Source organism: Notechis scutatus, chromosome 3, assembly GCF_049901735.1.
Source record: "Notechis scutatus isolate UNSWTSFEM ecotype Mainland chromosome 3, rNotScu1.2, whole genome shotgun sequence".
Lineage (NCBI taxonomy): Eukaryota > Metazoa > Chordata > Lepidosauria > Squamata > Elapidae > Notechis > Notechis scutatus.
Genome location: NC_142011.1, coordinates 52,814,947 through 52,835,748, shown reverse-complemented (window position 1 = coordinate 52,835,748; position 20,802 = coordinate 52,814,947). Strand labels below are relative to the sequence as shown.

At 37.3% G+C, this 20,802-nt stretch overlaps 1 protein-coding gene across 7 annotated transcripts in view; it reads left to right on the top strand.

The window, feature by feature from the left end:
* The window catches only part of BRPF3 (bromodomain and PHD finger containing 3), a 43,250-nt gene that overhangs the window by 20,037 nt on the left and 2,411 nt on the right, over window positions 1-20,802 (top strand). The window contains exons 5-12 of one of the 7 annotated variants that reach the window (XM_087959903.1): window positions 890-1,018; window positions 1,703-2,015; window positions 2,268-2,531; window positions 8,929-9,432; window positions 14,443-14,536; window positions 15,690-15,787; window positions 17,890-17,987; window positions 20,266-20,420. In XM_087959903.1, coding sequence (XP_087816029.1) covers window positions 890-1,018; window positions 1,703-2,015; window positions 2,268-2,531; window positions 8,929-9,432; window positions 14,443-14,536; window positions 15,690-15,787; window positions 17,890-17,987; window positions 20,266-20,420 — 1,655 coding nt within the window. Of the gene's footprint in view, window positions 1-889; window positions 1,019-1,702; window positions 2,016-2,267; window positions 2,532-8,925; window positions 9,433-14,439; window positions 14,537-15,689; window positions 15,788-17,889; window positions 17,988-20,265; window positions 20,421-20,802 lie in introns of all 7 variants that reach the window. The other 6 variants (XM_087959902.1, XM_026678149.2, XM_087959901.1 and 3 more) reach the window with 6 other exon arrangements.

The window sequence follows — 20,802 nt, the reverse complement described above, 5'->3', positions numbered from 1 at the left end:
AAGAAAGGGGAATATATTAATTTTTCTATGCTGATTTCCAGTTCTAAGCATGTTTATTCAGAATCAAACATCACTTTTTAAGTGTGACCTACACTCGATTAAGTAGCCATATAATTGCAGCCAAAGATAAATCTGGAAATAGATTGGAAATTGTGTGATTTAAAAAATGCTTCAGAGAACATTCGATTTATTCAAAAACTCCAGATTTTTCTCTGGGCAGTTCTCTAGTCAAATAATAATAAAAATTGTAAAAGCAAAGATAAAACCCAGAAACTAAATCTAGGAAAACAAGCACATCCGTAGAACTACACCGGTAATATAAAATCAGTTTTATTGCTGAACTGTTTGGGGAAATGTGGATGTTTGTGTTACAAGAACAGCAGGCTACCCAGGTGAGTTTTCCTGGAGGGGATATGACATGGTCCTTTCTCCAATTATCACTTATCTAATTATGGACCGCTATGTACCTGCATAATGATGGAAAGGCGTAACTATGGTATCCAGTTAGTTTAAGTTAAGGGCTTCAACAAAGCTATATTTCTAAATTTCACAGTCATGTAAAATGCCATTTTACAGCTAAGTATCTGCCTTAGTTTTCAGTTTTCTGCTTTAAATAATCACTGTCTTGTTCTGACAAAGTAATATAAGTTGAGCAGAGTCAATTTTGTCGTCTTGAAATTTATGCTCCTATGTACTATCAAGCAATTTCATACATTGAATAACTCCCTGGGATTAGTTTACAGTCCATTTTTATAGTGTTGTGTGATGAATGAGTGAGCTTTGTAGATATATATAATATGTAAAAAAGGAAATACTCAATTTCTCTCTCTCTTTGAATAGTATTAATTTTTCTCTCTCTCTCTAAATAGTATCATTATTCTGATTTCAGGTAAAGGTTCAGCAAGCTGCTATGGAATTACAGCTCACACCATTCAATGTGCTTCTGCGCACAACGCTGGATTTATTGCAGGAAAAGGATCCAGCCCAGATATTTGCAGATCCCGTAAACCTTAGTGAGGCAAGTACCTAGATACATGGTTAGAATGATCTGAAGACTCTATTCAGAGGAATGGCTGTATCAGGGATTGGCAACTTGGGAGCATTGAGTTATCTGGACAACACCCCCCCCCCCAAAAAAAACCCCACCCTTCTTCAAACCTTCCACAAATTAAAGATAACCATGCAATATTACAAAGAGTTTGATGGGTGCAAATGCTGAAATTTCACAAAATCTGTCGCTCTTGCAAAGTTTCTCTCATTTTTACAGTGATAAACAATGCAATATTCTTGTTCTTTTATCATCAAATAAAAGCATTTATAGTGCCCAGCATCTGAAATAATAACCCTGCCAGCTCTTGGACAATATAAAAATACAACTGGCAACAATAAAGTCTTGTTACTTGATTATTTCATGTTACTGTTTCATAAAATAAAACATTGTGGAAGAATAAACTGCTTACACAAAGAGCTACCAAACTGTCCCAACCTGAGCACTGCCTATATGGAAATGGACTCTTATCCCTTAGCAAGATAGTTCTATTTACGAGAGCTGAAGGGAATGTAATTAAATAAGTAAGTGGCATTCTTGTAAGTTTATGTTCAAACCCAGTGCCAATAAGAGGACATACAGAATACTTATGATGGGTATACCCTGGTTGGCTAGTAAATGATTTTTGTAATTGTACAGGTTTTATATGTTTAGGTTCCAGATTACCTGGAATTCATTTCCAAGCCAATGGATTTTTCTACCATGAGGAAGAAGCTGGAGTCCCACCAGTACCAAACACTGGATGAATTTGAAGAAGATTTTAACCTTATCCTTGCCAATTGCATGAGGTATAATTCTAAAGACACCATTTTCCATCGAGCAGCTGTCCGACTCAGAGACCTTGGAGGTGCAATATTACGCCATGCACGACGGCAAGCTGAGAATATTGGCTTTGACCCCCAAGTGGGGATTCATTTGCCTGAATCTCCAAAGACAGAAGATTTTTATCGTTTTTCTTGGGAGGATGGTAAGTTTCTGAGCTATTTCTGATGTAATAAAGACGTATAAACACGTAAAGCCACTCAAGAAGTCAGCTTGAAAAGTGTCTTATATAAAAATATTTAACTGATTCCATATTTAAGTGATGAATTCCCTGCCTGTGGTATAAAGTTCATAGTGTAGTGTAACGTTCAGCTAGGTAAGAATGGTGAGTAGGTCTGCCTTGAGATGAAGAGAAGTTTCTCAATCGATATCACACATCCAATATTTCTAATTGCAGTTGACAATATTCTTGTCGCTGAGAACCGAGCTCATCTTTCCTTGGAAGTACAACTGAAGGAACTACTGGAAAAGCTGGACATAGTGAGCACCATGAGGTCAAGCGGTGCCCGAACTCGTCGCGTTCGACTCTTGAGACGGGAAATCAACTCCATCAGGCAAAAGCTGGCTCAGCAGCAGAATAAAGCCATGCCAAATGGAGAATCGGCTCCATGGGAAGAAGGTCTGGAAAAAATGTTGCAAAGTGATGAAGATAGGGAAAAAGGTGAGAGACTTCACTAGATTTCAATAAGTTAGTGAGGAAATAGATTTAGTTTAGGCTAGGCTGGGCTGGGAATCTGTTCACGTTAATCTTACACAAGACTGTTAGAAGAATCCTTGTTATAATTATTGCTTTTAATAATGCATACCAAAATTATTTAAACATTGAGTAAGACATCTTCAGGATTTGTGATATTTATCATATTGCACAGTACAAATTGTACCTCATGATAAATTAGTGAGTTTGGAAGAAAACATCCGAGGCTAATCAGATTTGCCAGACTTGAATCTACTTGGCTGCAGCCCAAAATATGTCCTTATACTGATATCTCTGTAGCATCTAATACTAAGTTGGAACGTTCTGTGTGCTATCACATATCCTGATATGGACAAAGGAAAAGGAAAAGAGGAAGGAAGGAAAGGAAGGAGAAGGGAAGGAAGGAAGGAAGGGAAGGAGAAGGGAAGGAAGGGAAGGGAAGGAAGGAAGGATATGAGTCACTAGAGTAGGTGGCTGCAAAAGAGATAAAAGCAGTTTTAGCCTTAATTAGTAGAAATTCAGTTCAAGGGAAGCAATAGTTGGCTTTTGCTTATTATGCCTTATTCAGATTCCATTTCACGGTTGTGTCTACTTCTGAGTATTATAATTCAAAACAAATTTAGAAAACCTAAAATGGTATAAAGAGGAACCTATGAGGAGGCATTGAGTTAACTGGGTATGTTTAGCCTTGAAAAAAGAAGATTAATGGAGGATTTAATAGCACTCCTCAAGAATCTAACAGATAATCAGAGTTGGAAGGGACCTTGTAGGTCATCTAGTCCAACCCCCCGCCCAAGCGGGAGACCCTACACCATTTCTGACAGATGGCAGTCCAATCTCTTCTTGAAAGTCTCAAGTGATGGCACTCCCACAACTTCTGAAGGCAAGCTGTTCTATTGGTTGATTGTTCTCACTGTCAAAAAGTTTCTCCTTGTTTCCAGGTTAAATCTCTCCTTGTTCAGTTTCCATCCATTATTCCTTGTCTGGCCTACAGGCGCTTTAGAAAATAGCTTGACCCCTTCCTCCCTGTGGCAGCCCCTCTAAAAGGACTTTACAGAAAAGCAGGTTGAGACCTGTTTTGTGGTAGAGAATATATGTAGCTGAGAGTTGAATTTTTGGGCTCTTGGTGTTCTCTGAGCTTCCATTTGCTTCTGGGTGAAATCATTAGTACATGGGGCACTGAAGTTTGTTATCTGTTTATATGTGATAGATTGATCTGGCCTGGCTTAAAACATTATTTCCCAATTGAAATTGTGTTTGTACAGGTAGTCTTTGATGTACGACACCAAATTTCTGTTGCTGAGACTGTTGTTAAGTGAGTTTTGCCCCCAATTTACGATCTTTCTTGCCACAGCACTGCAGTTGTTACATTATTGTAAATCAGTCTGGTTTCCCCTTTGACTTTGCCTGTCAAAAGGTCACAAAGGGGGAATCACATGACCCTGGGACTCTGCAACCGTCGTAAATATGAGTCAGTTACCAAGCATCTGAATTTCGATCACATGATCATGGGGATGGTGTAATGTCGTACGTGTGAGAAATGGTCATAAGTCACCTTTTTCAATGTTTTTCTAACTTTGAAATGTCACTAAATGAACTGTTTTAAGTCGAGGACTACCTGTACTTGTCAGTGTGTAGTGAAATTAAAGAATTCTCCTCATGTCTTCTGACTGCCCGTTGATTTTCATGGTTAAGTACTGCCAATTTGTCCTATATGGCGACCTGCATGGTCTGTGCATTGTATGTTGTAATTTGACATGTTTTGTCTTCTTTGGCTGTTGAGTCTTTTTGTTTGCTTTGGATGCTTTGGATAGATACCATTGACTTATTGCTGTAATGCCAACAAATTATACTAACCTGGGAGTAATTTCTAAGAAGTTTTTAATGTTGTGGTAGGCAGCGAACTCCAATTTTTTGGCACCAGGGACCGGTTCTGTGGAGAAATTTTTTTCCATGGACCTGAGGGGACATGGTTTCACGTGCTGCCTGCATCCCAGGCATGGGGTTTTGTTTGTTTGTGTGGCATGGTTTCTGGCATGCTGCGGACTGGTACTGGGGGTTGGGGATACCTGTGGTAGTGCTATCCTTTTCATAGGTTATGTACATTGTGTTACAATCAATCACACAAAACATTAACCAACACTTGGAAATGCAAGAACTAGAATCTGAATAGGAACAATCAAGGAAAGAAACTACACTCAATTCAAACAGCAGTTGAGAAAGAAACAATACCCCAATGGAGGCTGGGACCACAAACCACCATATTTAATCAGCAAGAAGACTTCACTCCCTCATGCATTAATGATGTTACCTAGCCTAGGGATTAAATGTCTGCAAGAAGAAAAGCAAGCTCAGAAATCACCACTGATCCAAAAAGGTCAATTTTCTATTGTTCCAAAATGTTGGACATGACACACAAGAACAGATTTAAGTTATAGGAAGACAATTCCAATGGAATATTAGGAAAAAAATTACAAAGTTAAAAGCATTTGACAACAGAACCAAATAACAAGAGAAAGTAGTAGGTCTCCTTCACTGAGTATATGCAAACTAGGTTAAACAGATATTTGTTGAGGATGCTTTAATTTGTGCTGAGCAGGATGTTATGCATGGTGCCTAAATGTTCCTTGGCTGTGTATTATTCTGTGACCAAGAAATCTTTTGCAACTGTGTTCTTACCTGTAAAAACCTGCCTTGAATATTATACCATGAGATTTCTAAGGAAACTATGCACACATTCTCCAATTAATAGTAAATAAGTGAATTCAAGGGCAGCGGGGATCAAAATAGATTCTATTTTGGCTAGGTGTAATACACTGTGATTTATGTACACAACAGTTAAGGATTTTTGAATGAGTCAGAATACCATGACTTGTTCAATAAACCTAAAATGAATCATGACTTAAAACCATAAGTGATTTCAGCTAGCAAGAGTCTTAAACTGCTTTTGAGCAAGGGGTTATTCTTTTTTTTTTCAAGTGACATTAGTTGGCAGTGTGTAACTAATTTGATTGTTCTCTCCCAAAGAAAGATGTGAAGTCATAATTCTTACATTTTCAGACAGTGAAAATGGAAAACGCTGTATATAGAAAAGCAGGCAGGAAGCTGATTCTGAGCTAGGCTATTCAAGGATTTGCATAGAATGTTATTGCTTTACTTACAGGGATTTACTTAACATCTGTGGCAAGAAAGGTCATAAAATGGAGCAAAACTCACTTAACAAATATCTCACTTAGCAACAAATTTTGGGCTAAATTGTCATAAGCCGAGGATTACCTGTATTTTCTATGTCCTCTTTCGGCAACAAAAATATTCAAGCCCTTGTTAATTCACAAAAGTCGCCTTGTAGCTGTCTACCGCTGAACTGAGTTATTCATATCGCCGTATCCTGTCTCTGTTCATTCTGGTATTCCTCAGAATAAAGTTCCATTTATCAAAGTTAATTATTTTCACATCCAGGGTTTCAGAACAGAATTCCTCAGCTATCCAGCCCCAGCATGACAAATTTTTGCCCATCTCTTTTTTGTAAGCTTGCAACAGGATAAGTTGATGTGCATTCTGGAGCAATTACAAGTAATCCTTGACTTATGACTGGTCACTTAGCGACCATTCAAAATTATTCCAAATGGATCCCCAAAAAGTACTTATGACCCAGATTCAAAATTTCTAGGGCTGCTTCTCTCCTCCACAGTCGCATAATTGCATTTTGGGTACTTAACGATGGCCCACATTTTTATAGGTGTTTATAGTCACACAGTCAGATGACTGTGATTCATGACATGCTTTGCTAGAAGCCAGTGTTTATTTCATTCACATTTGCATAATGACTGCAATATTCACTTTATGACTATCATGTTCCTTTAATGACTACCACAAAAGTCATCAAATCAGACATGGTCACAGAATAACTTCCTTAACAACTGACGTGATTTACAATCATAATTCCTGGCTCAATTACAGTCGTAAATCAAGGACTACTTATATAGCAGTTTCAGTATTTTCCTAACTTGTATGTCAGAGATGAGAACTGCTTATACTGCTGGTCTGTAGTTTATTTGCTTTCTGCATTGTGACATTTGTGTCCCCATGCAGCATTTTGACAGTTTGGAAGTGTAGACAGTTCCAAATTTACACAATCAGTTTCTATCTTTTTTCCTACCCTTTTCATGATTGTCATGAAAGGAGAGACAAATGCATACTTGCTTTATAGAAATAGAATTTAAAAAAAATAACACCACTGATTAGGATATGGAGATTTTGCAGTCCTATTCATATCTACTCAGAATGTTATGTCCATTTGCCATTTCCACTTCCATTTTTTCCATGACTGGTAGCATAATGTGTTTTCCAAGGTTTATAATTGATTTGTAAGTATTACTACATGCTGGAAGTGAAAACGACAGAGAAACCTCCTCTTCCTTTGCTCTTTCTAAAAATTAGTCTAAAAGTGAGAAGGGTATTTCATTAAAGAAATTAGTTCATTCCATGTGTCTTTGTTTCTAGCTTTTGGTTCATAAATTGCTGAATGTATTTTTTTTCCTAGAATCACCCTGTAATATGTGTACTCTTCTAAATGTAGACTAAGATTTTTAGTATTTTGTTACACATCAGATGTTTAGGCTCCTGTAGTTCTCTGCAAGGGAACAATAGCTGTAGAGAGAGTTATGGTTATTCAAATAGCACTCCAATTATAAAAACAGAAGATGTGAAGCAGCTGTTCTGCAGACCAGCAGAAAGATAGGGCAGCGCATAAAAACCTTGGAAATGACTTTCACAGTTCTAATTTCTATTGCAGGGATACTTTGAAGTTGTCTTCTCCACACACTTTCCCCCAGAAATTGCACCTTTAGGGTCAGAGTTAAATTATGTTTAACTGTTAGTGAAGCAACCACAAAATGTTGCTATTTTCTAGCAGTGTTTTATTACAATAAGATTTAAAAGTGTTATTCTCATTCTCATTCATGGAGAAATAAAATACTTGATATGGTTTTTTTTTCAGTCAGCACTCTAATTTTGTTAGGAAATTATTGAGTCATTCCTTCTTCCATGAGTATGGTGAGTGAATAGCATGGGGAACATGATAAAATGACAGCATAAATCCAACAATTTCATCAAACAAATGTTGCCCCTGTGTCCTAGTCTCTGACACAAGTATGTATGTTGTTTTTGTGTGATGACATCATCATGCATGTTTCATCATCAGTTGTAATGGCTTTCTGCCCTGGTCATCCATGTTGAAAGATATATGGTTTAGGACATGGAGTGAATATTTTAGCTTAGACTGAATGCCTGGATGGAAACAGAATTTAAATGGGAGAAGAATGCAAGTGTGATTTCATTCTGTTATGGGTTTCAATCAAACCATAGTCGTGTCAGAGGACAAGAAATATGCCTGAGATTCGGACTGTTCTGAATGTTTTTGTGACTGTGCAAGGAACAGTAACAGTTTTGTTTTGTTTTGTTTGAAATAAAAAAAAAATACATTAGTGACTTGCTTTTAGTATGCTCGAAACTGGATTTCATTGCTTTAAAGAGACTTGAACTGCATTTGAAATTCTTCTTTAATCTCTAGACCTTTCATATGTCCGATTCCTCTTATGTAGCGAATCTTGTAGAGGTCAGATTACTTGAAAAGTATTAGAATCTGGAAAAAAAAATGAGTAAAGAAAGATAGGAAAATGAATTTCATGTAGCTCAGTGTTTTCAGCATAGAAGTAAATCTTTCTAAATTTAATGTGTGGGGCAGCGGTGGGATTCAAACATTTTTACTACCGGTTCTGTGGGTGTGGCTTAGTGGGAGTGACAGGGGAAGGATACTGCAAAATCCCCATTTCCTCCCCACCCCACTAACCTGCTTTCCAGCTCCATTCTCCTGTGCAGGGCAACAAAAGAAGACCCAGCCAATCAGCTGGGACTTGGGAGGCAGAGAATAGATGTGGACAGGGCCAATCAGAAGTGGTATTCCAAACTACTCAAAATTTCCCCTACCGGTTCTCTGAACTACTCAAAATTTCCCCTACCGGTTCTCCAGAACTGGTCAGAACCTGCTGAATACCACCTCTGGTGTGGGGGATTAAGAAATTTTGCATATTTTGCATTTTTATTCCATCCTAAATAATGCCATGATGTTATATTTCCTGGCTCTTGTGAGAGTCAGAATAGTTCCTTCTTGAAGACTTAAATAAGATTCTCTCTGCCTTGTTCTCCCATACTTGGAACGACTCCCTTAAATACACAATACAAAAAGTACTTATTTAACTGGTGTACCATTGACTTACAATCATAGGAGGAAACAGAAAGCTGTGATCCTACTTTGGGGAATACTTTGTAAAATGTTCAAGCAGATTCTTTTTCTCTTTAGCAGATGACACCAAGCCCCCACTTCCCCCTACCCTGGAGCCCACAGGACCTGCACCCTCCCTATCGGAGCTGGACTCTCTGCAGGACCCTCCAACTCTCAAACCCATTAGCGAAAGCAAGTCCTTGAACAGACTGCATAAACGGCTGAAGTCCGAGGGTGAGCTCTTTGATAAGAAGACGCTGCAGAGGGAGAGCCACCACGCCTTCCACCGCTTGCTCAGCGACAACGGCCTGAACGGATTGGCCCTTCAGGCTACGGGCACTTCTGCCAGCCCCCCGTTTAGTGGAGTGGGCAGGCGGACTTCTGTCCTTTTTAAAAAAGCCAAGAACGGGGTGAAACTGCAAAGAGATCTGGATTGTCCCCCTGAGAATGGAGAGGACCACAACCAAAGTGGGCAGCTCTCCCCCTCCAGCATAGAGGGTGAGCAGCCATCTTGGAAACAGCCACAGAGTGGGAGCTACAGCGAGAGCGATGACGAGAAATCCCCCAGGCAGGCAGGAGTGACAGGTGACTCCCCTGAGCTTTCATTCCTCTGATGTTTTGGAAAGTCAGAGATTTCTAGAGTAAGGCTGGCAAGAAATGTCCCCATCTCTATAGCATCAAGCATTTCCCCGAGTCACTTTGATAATTGGCTTCTGTGTAGTTTCTGTCATAGGGATCTTTACACCAGGCTCCAATGATATTAAGGATGAGAGAAAGCTATGGGCTTCAAACAGAAGATTAGCCTGAGTTGTGGAAGATATGCTGCCCTTTGGATTTGTAATTGATTGGATTATTTTTATTATTATTTATTCTGTTGCTAGGACTGTTTTTAGGAGGATTTGGAACGTTAGATAGTTTGAAATATAAGAGTAGAAAGGGGTATATGTTTCTTTATTTTCACCCCAAAAATGTTTCCCTTGCCTAGACCTCTTTTCATATTTTTATTTGGGGGTGAGTCACTATGTATATTACTTTCTATAACTCTTTCATTGGAATGAATCCTGAAACTTTTGAGATTTTTTTCCAGTGAACATTTGATATAAACAGTTAACACCAGAATCTTCCCCACTGCTTTCAGAATAGAACAAAATAATGTGCCAAAAACAGGTTTGATGGTGCCTGGAAGAATGCAACAGTATTAAAACGTCACTTATTTATAAGATCTGAAATATTAAACAGCAGGTTATAACATTTCTCTTAATGTGTCTCTGACTTCAGGGCTCACGTGATGACTCACAAGTGAGTGTGGGATCAGGCTCCCCTGAAAAACCTATTTGAAAATACTCATATTTGAAGTTCTGCCAATGACACTTGATCTCTAATCGTTTATTCACATATGGCAGTTAACATTTGATGCTGCAGTCGTTACATAGTGAACATTGATCTGTGAGCCCTTATATTATTTCACTATTTGAAAAAAGAGAGAATCAAATTATCCTTAACCATTCCAAAAGCAGTATTTTTACCTATATGCTCCACAGAGTACTTTTTTTTATTTGTCCATTAAATATATATGGCTGCCCATATCATAAGAAGTGATTCTGGGTGGCATACGATAATATAATAAAGAACAGAATGATCCTGTGAATAACAATGTGTGTGTGTATGTGTGTGTGTGTATGTATATAGGTATAGGTAAAAGTAAAGGTTCCCCTCGCATATATGTGCTAGTTGTTTCTGGCTCTAGGGTTTGGTGCTCATCTCTGTTACAAAGCCGAAGAGCCAGTGCTGTCCGAAGACATCTCCGTGGTCATGTGGCTAGCATGACTAAACGCTGAAGGCGCACCGAACGCTGTTACCTTCCCACCAAAGTGGCCCCTATTTTTCTGCTTGCATTTTTACATGCTTTCGAACTGCTAGGTTGGCAGAAGCTGGGAGAAATAATGGGAGCTCACTCCCTTAATGGTGCTAGGGATTCGAACCACCGAACTGCCAAACTTTCTGATCGACAAGCTCAGAGTCTTAGCTACTGAGCCACCGAGTCCCTTTCATATATGTGTGTGTATATATATATATATATGTGTTTGTGTGTGTGTATGTGTGTGTGTATATGTATGTACGTACATACGTACACACACACATATATAAATAATATGTAATTTTAATATATTAAGTAGTACATAACTCTGATAGCTGTTGCATGCAGCATTTTCTTAAGTAGCAGCAAATAATGTTAAATTCATGGATCTGTCTTCTTCAATGTAGTACCGAGGAGTTATGAGTTTTGTGAGAATTGTCATATTTCAGGAGCATCCGATTTTGTGAAAGTAGCAGCAGATGAAATCTCCCACTTAGGTATATCCTGAGGTATTTTGAGTTTTATGTGTTTGGGTTGTTGAGGTTACAATTGCTGTAACAATGAGGTTGCCATTGGAAGAGCTGAAGGAGCATATTAGGGATAGATTGTCATGGAGAATACCTATGTGGTTGCGAAGAGTCAACAATGATATAGTAGTCACATAATCAATGATGTGTGTTATGTGCCTGCATCCATGCTTTATACATTTGTGTAGTCTTATTTCAAAAGCTTATGTATCACCTGCAGGTCTCTTGTCCAAATACTAATTAAGCTTAACCCGGTTTGTTTTTGGGTTCAGATGCAGTCAGCTTAGTGTGCTAGGCTTACATAGCAGCTGTTGTTAAAAATAATAAACTATCAGAGTAGTTTCATATTCTAGTTTGACTAGTAAGCGCAGCGGTTATTTTTCCCATTTGAGGCATTCGTGTGACAGCTCAGTGATTACCAAAAGATTCTAATGTTCCACTGAAAACTGTTTTCACTCAGACTTTTCCCCTTTAGACCCCATTCTTTTTATCTTTTTGTTCATGATTAGAAAATTGTATAGTGAACGAAAGGGAGTTTTCTGCTTTTCCTCTCATGAATAATTATAAGGACACATTTGTTAAGAAAAAGAATGAAGATTAATTGGCAGAAAATAAGATCAAATAGTTTATTACACTCAGTGGTAATACTTCACAAAATAGAATTATTTCATCCTTGTATTTTGAGGGGGTGATGTGGACCTTTGTTAAAAAAATAATAATATCCATAGGGAGTCTTCTTGTGGCTAATGTATCTCATGCATTTTATTTGGGAGCCAAGTTTGTGGTTGTTCCTCTGACTGTTATTCCACATTTATATATTTTCTATGACCATGAGGTCCCTCACGTTCCTGTCCAGTCTAATGTTTAATAAGTTTATGGCAGTTTGAACCATGTTTGCCATTTAATTGCCAATTCACCAGATCTGCAGATATCCTTTTGGAGCACTTTACATCACAGGAATAATTTTGGTGTTGGCAACTTTTTGGCAGTTTTACTGCTCAACCTTGTTTCTAGTTAAATAAAATTCATTATCCTCATAAAAAATAGTAGATCACATACAACCTGAAACAAAACGGCAAAGATTGTCATTTTAATGGAACATTTCTAGCATATGTAAACCTCAAACAGATGGGGCAGATAAGGCAATATTGATACCTCTAAAAGCATTTAAACCCCTTTTACATAGGTAGGGTGGTTAAACAGAATGTGGTGATGCTATTATTAATCATTCCTAAGACAGCTGCTTTTGCAGAGGAATTTCCTTTTGTAGCATCATTGTAAATTTTATTCCCGATTTCATTGTCTTTAGTTGGATAGTATAGTATAATAAGACACTGAAATCGGGAATAAAAACTAAGCTCAAAAGTGAAGATATGTTTATACCCTTTTCATGTTAAAATGTCTCTTCCTCTATATGCCCTTTTTTCTTCTAGAACCAAGAATATTACTACTTTTTATACCTTTATACTTACAATAACAGATATTAGTGAATATATAGAAGATAGCTAAACAGTTTTTTCTCTCTTTAGAATCATATAGTAAAGGAAATGACAGTAGGGAGAAAAATAGAGCCTTCGTTATAATACAAATGCATAATAATCTATTGGGATTAAATAAAGACAGAAACAAATGCATATTCTCAGAAGAAAAGTAATGAGGTGCCTAGGGGATTCTTGTGTGGGTGGATATAATAATAATCAAAATTTAGAACAACAATTTAAAAGGATAGGGATAAAAGGCTTAGCCGTTGAAAAATCATGGGATAATGGCTGGAATGAAGACCATTCCAAAATTAATTCTATGAGAGACTGATAGAATTACTGATACACAGTACTATTTTTATGAGATAGCTATATACAGGCAAAACCAAAAATGAACTTATATCTGTAGAGCATTAAGAACACAATTCAATACGAACTGTATTTATATTTATTTATATTTATAATCATATTGAAAATTAGTGCTGTGTAATCTCAAAACTTTGTGTCAGAGATCGCCTACAATGTTAGGTTTGCATGCTGTGTGTTTTCATTCTCTTCCAGTTATCTGGGTCCAACATAACTCATAATTCACAGATAATATGGTTAACTATAATGTTTAACTCTTTTTGACCTAGGAATTTTTTTCAGAAATGCAGTAAACATTCATATACATACAAATGTTCCAACTTTAGTTCAGTATATGCCAGATTCCCCTGGTGATCGGGGCACTTGCATAAGATAATACACTCCCCCCCCCAAAAAAAAATTACTGCATTGCATTATTTGTTTATTCTACTACTTCTCCTTTTGTAATAATGCACAAGAAGAAAGAGAAAATTACCTTGAAGCTACTTTTATGCTGGGGGAAAAATGCAATTGAAAATACAGTGAACATGTCTTTTGAATGTGTTCCATTAGTTTGAAGGGATAACTTGGAACTAATTGGCTTCTTTATTATTTTCTGGAAATAAAACGAAAAGCAAAATGTGTGTATAAAACTAAAGTGTTACCCTCTTAACTTTATTTGGAAAAATACCACCTGAAAGGATCAAAGGAATGTAGGATTCTATTAATCAGATTGTCCCTAGAATAATTACTTTGATAAATATCTCCTTTGGGCTTCAAACTCAAATGTTATATTGTGATTAGGACAAGGAGTTAAAATTGCTCACATTTTCCCCAGGGTCTCTTGTGCATCATTTAAAAAATGGGTTCTTATGTATATTTCACTCTTCTGCCCCATACTCTATCTGGATTAACACAATCTATATGTTAACTGCATAAAGCTTTATTGGGTTCAATGCAATGGCATCATAAATGAAATTCAGAACTCACTGGATGCTGGTGATTCTGGCTCAGATTTGGAAAGCTAAAGCAACATTATAAGCTTTGCTATGCCTACATCTGAGTCTCCTTAAGCATGATGAAGTTGTGATAGTGTATGTTCCTAAATGTTTCTGTGGCTGCCAAAAGAGCTAGATTAAGTTTGTTTTACTGCACAATCAGGTCTCTAGAATCAAAAATAGTTGCAGATATCCAGATGGAAAACGCTCCTGGGCTGCCACTCGGCACAAACTTTTGGAAAGTCATGCCAAATGCATTCTGAATGTGCTCATCTGACTTCATTAGCTGGAATGTATAACTGTGTTTTCCTTGATGAATCTCTGAATATCTTTTGAAGAAGCATATTATTTGTAACTAGACTTATTCTTGCCTGTCTTCTCAGCAGCTGTGACCAATGGCTTCAGGAAGCATATAGAAAGTGGATCTGACTCAGAATGTAGCTCTGGACTGGGCAGCGGTCTTTCATTTGATATCTGCAGGTAAGACCCCTTTTGGGGGGTTGCATTCAAATAATTACAATTCTACTAATGTTATATATGCAGTAGGTTTGCAGATTTCATAGTGATTGTTCCTACCTTACATTTTGGGCAACATATAATGTAGTAGTAGAGCCGGATCTCATATGTGGAGAATATGTTTACCTTATAGTAGGGATTCCTAGACTGAGGTATATCTCCCTTGGGGAAGTGCAGACAAAGTCCTTTAGTTACAATATATGGTTGCAACAAATTCACCTTTTCCAAAGTTTCATTTGATATTATTTTCATTGTTCATTTGTGTCCATTTTGGTGTTCGGATTTTTATAGGTATATACATTAAAGGGAAATGTGATGGCAGGTGTGTTGCCAGAAAGTTTAGGAACCCCTGCCTTGTAGCATATTTATTTTCTGACCCTTTCTTCATTTTCCACTAGTCTTTTAAAATTAACTTACTTGATGATTTCAAGATATATGGGGACCGTAAGGTCAAGAGTAAATTCCAATCCAAGTGTTAGGAAAGTTCCCTACAAAAAGAATGGTTTGCCTCATCCAGTAAACATCTAAATCTTTTAGATTTATATCCAAACTTTGGCCCTAGAAATTTTAGAGCCACAATAGCTCTGCTAACTCTTACCTTGTCATAGTCTTTTATCTTTCCTAACTTTGGCCCTAGAAATTTTAGAGCCACATTAGCTCTGCTAACTCTTACCTTGTCATAGTCTTTATCTTTCCTAACAGTGGGAAGCCTCCCTGGCATTTGCTTGTTTCCTTATTCCTTCTATGCAATTCCTAAAAGCAGCTAATCGTTATTTTAAAGACATAACAGAGCCCCTATCTGAGGGAGATGAGCAGTTTACAAATAGGAAATACTAGCCAATCAATCAGCAATTATTTTGCCCTTGTTTTCCTTCATGTGGTTTCAGTTGCCCTGAAGATATCCATATCATGTAAAGGTCTTGTGGTTTGTTAGAGAAATTGCACATCAAGCCCAAAGGAATGGTTTTCACATTAGCATGGTGACCATCCCAGAAAATAACACTCCTTTGTGACTCGACTCCTTAGTTTCCTTTAATTCATGAGATTATGTGAACTGAACTAACTATCTCATGGTATTTAGTATCTCACTTTCTTGTCATGCCTACTTTTTTCACAGTAGTCCACCACCACACAAACGTAGCCGAGGAAAGCCTGCTCTTATACGGGTCCCTTTTCTGGATGGTGTAAATAAAGATTTGGCATATAGCAACTCAGGTGAGATAAAAATTTGCACATGAAATTCATATGAGTAAGACATAGGTGCTATTTTTCATGTTGATTGTGCTGTGGAGTTAAGCACTGGAGATTGACTGTGGAGTTAAGCACTACCAAATTGATAAGAACCGTTTGTCAATTTATTCTTTAAACCGGTGATGTCAGAACTTGCAGCCTCTGAAATTAAGCAAGTGGTATAATATATTTCCCTGAACAGGTACGAGAATTCATTTCTGAATTCCTTATTCTTCTCAGCTATTTGTCATGAGCTGTAGTGGCACTGTGGTTAGAATGCAGTATTGCAGGCTAACTTGCTGTTCACTGCCAGAGGTACGATCCACACCAGCTCAAGGTTGACTCAGCCTTCCATCCGTCCGAGGTTGGTGACCCAGCTTGTTGGGGGCAATATGCTGACTCTGTAAACAGGGGTCTCCAACCTTGGTCACTTTAAGTCTGGAGGACTTCAACTCCCCGAATTCCCCGGCCAGCTTTGCTTTACTGGCTAGGGAATTCTGAGAGTTGAAGTCCGCCAGGCTTAAAGTGACCAAGGTTGGAGACCCTTGCTGTAAACCACTTAGAGAGCTGTAAAGCATTGTGAAGTGGTATATAAGTCTAAGTGCTATTGCTATTTAAGGTGAAGATGTGAGTGAGTTCAGAAGAACAGCAGGGGATGGGGAGAAACTATGTTGTAGAGCAGTGATCCCCAACCTTTTTACACCGCGCCGGTACCGCATCAGCTGGGTGCGCGCCCGGTACCGGCATCAGCTGGGTGCCGCCATCTTTTTTGATGAAAAAGTGCTTCCGGTGACTCACGGAAGCACGTTTAATCAAAAGATGGCGGCGCTAGCGCTTCAGTGAGCTTTTCCGGGTAGAAATGGCTTTCACCCGGAAAAGCTCACCGGAAGCGCTGGTGCTGCCATCTTTTTGATGAAAACGTGCTTCTGGTGAGCTTTCCACCCGAAAAGCTCACCGAGCGCTATGCCGCCATCTTTTTTGATGAAAGCGTGCTTCCGGTGAGCTTTCTACCCGGAAAAGCTCACCGGAAGCACTTTTTCATCAAAAAGATGGCGGCACCCAGCAAGCCAGTGGCCCGGTAGGACTTGTTCTGCGGACGGTGCACGGTCCGCTGCCCGGTGGTTGGGGACCCCTATTGTAGAGGGCCTATGATATGAGGAAGGATCTCAGGAGTCATAGTTTCAGCCAGTAGTTTTCATTCTCCCAAATCCCCTTACTTGATACATTTAGTTATTCCATGTTATATAATTAGAGTATGTTATGGAATACAGCTACTTTGAGGAATAAAATATGGATATAGGAATGCTGAGTAAAGACATTTAAAATCTTACACAATATATTTACAGTGCAAAATGCTTTACTATACTAAACAATTAGAAATTTGCAAGACTTTGCAGAAACAGTCAATTGCTAAGTGAATTACCTGGTCCTAAATCCAAGCCCTGCTTATCCAAAGGGTGCTTTTGCCAGAAAATGGGAAAAAAGAGTTGCAAAACATGATCATGTGACCATCGGTCATAAATATAAACTGGTTGCCAAGTGCCAAGTGTGATCATGTGATTGTGGGAATGATATGGCAGTTGTAACTTTGAAGACAAGTTGCAAATAACTTATTTTGAGTCTGTTGTTAAGTGGTCAGTTGTAAGTCAGTGACCACTTGTAGTTCCAAATTTGTAGGTGAAAATGTTGGTTATGTATACAGGTACACAAGACAGTTCTTTTATTAGTCATTCCAGTGCTAGTTGAAGATTTGTATCTTGGGTTGTTCTCTTTTTAGAAGACTGAGGATGGTTTGAATAGGACATTCATGAATTTTGCCCTAATAACATAATAGGATTGACCTAATTTGCAATGTATTTCTTTCGTACCAAATCCATTATTAGATAAGTTACTGCCTTCTTTACCTAATATGCTATTTTTTATTTTTGTTTTATTATATCTATTTTTAATTAGCAAGCAAGACCTAGCACACGGTCTAGTCTGTGTACAATCTATGCTTCCATAGCAATGAAACGGAATCTTCAGTGTTACGAATGATGAATTTGGCATAGCACAACATAATTCTAAATTGTCCTGTGACTTCCTAGGAAGAAACTTGCTGATGTCATTTGAGGAACATGCTGACCTAGAACCTCTGGAGCTTGTGTGGGCAAAGTGTCGTGGCTATCCTTCTTACCCAGCCCTGGTATGTATCTAAGGCTAGGCGGTTCTTCTTCCCGTGGGAACATGAGCTGACCCTGCTGAGGCTTTGAGGTGGAGATTGATGACACCAAGCAACGTTGATTTACATCTATTGGAGAATGTGACTTTGTGGGGCTGTTTCTAACTTCCAATATTATGTGGTGTAATTCCGGGTTGTGTCAGATCCGGAATTACAACAGGCTTTGCTAATTTGATGCTTTCCTAAATAAAACAAATTGTTTTGGAAGATGGACTTTGCTCTTTTCTTTTTAAATGGATTTCACCACTTGGAAACCTGACAAATTGTGCTTAAGAACAGTTTCACTTAGTAGTTTTATATTTACTCCATGCTAAAAGGCAAAATAGTGCACCTACTTTGAAACATCAAGCAGCCTCTAAATATTTTAAGATTATCTGGGTTAGATATGAATTTTCAGAATTTGAGTTTGATAGCTTAATTATTACTTGTGTTTATTACCTGTTTATTTTTCTCCAATTTAAAAGTCATATAGCTGAATATTCTTAAGACTCCATTTTATATATATAGCTAATGTTGTTCTGTTCAAAATATATTGAGTTTAAATAATAAATAGTTGATTAAATTATTAATGATTAACATGTTTTTATTATCTTCGCATATTGTGAGTTAATATTTATAAGATGTATTACTGTTTTTAACTTTTCTGAGTTAGATCCTCTCTGTTTACTAAATAGTTCATTCTATAATTCTCTAGAATTTTAAAATATTATTCTAAAACATACATTATCATGACAGCAAAATACCAGATTAACTCATTTATTCTACAATATTTTACCCTGCTTTTCACAAAGTAGATTTGAAATAATATCTGTCTTAAGGGTGGATGATGACGTAATTTTATATAAATTCTAACAACACCTGAGAAGTAGAGAACATACAGTGCTAATACTTTTTATTTAAAAAATAATAATTTTATTAAAAGTTTTAAAAGATAAAAACTAATATAACTAATATAAAATAAGGAAGAAAAAAGAAAAAGAAATAAAAAAGCCGAAGTTCAAGAAAGAATACAAAGAAGTGGCTTCTGATCTTTATAGCAGTTATAAATATAATTATAAATTTACGTCTTTCTCTAAAGTTACATCAGGATTCTCTTTCTCTAATCTGCCCTGCCTATCATCAAAACCATAAACACTAAATTCATTTTCTTCTGTTTTGCACAAAACAGTTTTTGTTTTGCATCAAGAGTTTTGAGTATTTGCCTATTATTTCTCACCTATAAATGCTTCTTGTGTTAGATTCACAAAGATGTTTTGGGCAGAACCTGTGGGCCTGACTTTATTTCTTATTTTCAATAGGGTATATCTAACAGAACAATTTTTAAAATCCACATTAATCTTGATTTTACTGTTTTACAAATAACAAATAATACAAATCTCAGGTCACGTCCTTCTAATTCCAAAAGCATTCTATTTCTCAGCTGTAGCCATGCTGCAAAATACAATTACGAATCCAATACTCTCTTTTGCATCGTGTAATACCATATATTTAACTTTTGGTGTTTTGCCCCTGCCACACAAACTTAACTATATCATTTTGCCATTGTTTAAAATGGTGCATCAGTTGTCAAAGCAGGTATTGTCTAAAACAAAAATGTCATTCTACACAAGGCATTCATTTTTATCACAGAAATTCTCCCTAGCAATAACAATTGTAGTTTCTCCCATATTAATATGTCTTTTTTAACTTCATTCCATGTTTTAATACTAATACTTAATAAGTGCTAATACTTCTGAGTGTGTCCCCAGATCCAGTTAAGATCCATGATTTAATCTCTGAATTCTAAAATATTAGATTCAGGGTATATAAAAGTATTCCTTGTTCCATATGAAAATATAAAATAAATTATTACCACAAAATTTGATATACATAAGCGCTTCATATGTATGTGTACGAATGATATTTTATACAACAATTTCAATAAATACTTTCATAGTACAAGAGAGTGATTATCAGGGTTAATCTGTTTTTCATGCTGGGGTGAAGAATTTTGAAGTATGTTCTTAGAGAAATACATTCACCCCTTTAAGCAGTAAGTAAAGGATTGTCTAATTTGCGCAAAAATATTTAAGATTCGCTCGCCGAAACAAATTGCCCACGTTACCACCAAAACCTGGATGCCATTACTAAGCTGCTTCTTTCAAGCATCGTCAGATTTTAAAACAAAGGGCTATTATATCTTTGAGCTAAATTTTTGTGACTTGTGTTAAATTCACTGCTGTGTTTTGCTCTTTGCCTTTAGATCATTGATCCTGAGATGCCACAAGAAGGCCTTCTTCACAACGGAGTCCCAATCCCTGTCCCCCCTCTGGAAGTGCTAAAATTAGGTGAGCAGAAGCAAGCGGAGGCTGGAGAAAAACTTTTCCTTGTCCTTTTCTTTGACAACAAGAGGACATGGTGAGTAAAATAAGCAAATGAAGGGGAACAACTTCTTTTCTTTGGACAATAGAATATCAAGTATTTATTTTAATTAATGTAGCAAACTTGCTGATGATTGAGGGAAGTTTTGGTCTATGTAACAGAATAGCAAGCCAAGAATTCATTCTTCTTCTAGTGAATCATAAGTATGTCTTCTGTTTATAACTGCACTACATACTCTAGCTTGTTTTTGCTAGAGAGTGTACATTTACTAACACTTTATCAGGCATTAGTGCAACTTGTAAAAGTCACAGAAGGGTTGATTTGTACAATTTGTAATGCTCTCGATTTCTTAATTGTCTCCGTAATAACATTCCCTCCATCTTCTCCCCTCCCTCCCTCTCTCTCTCTCTCTCCCTTC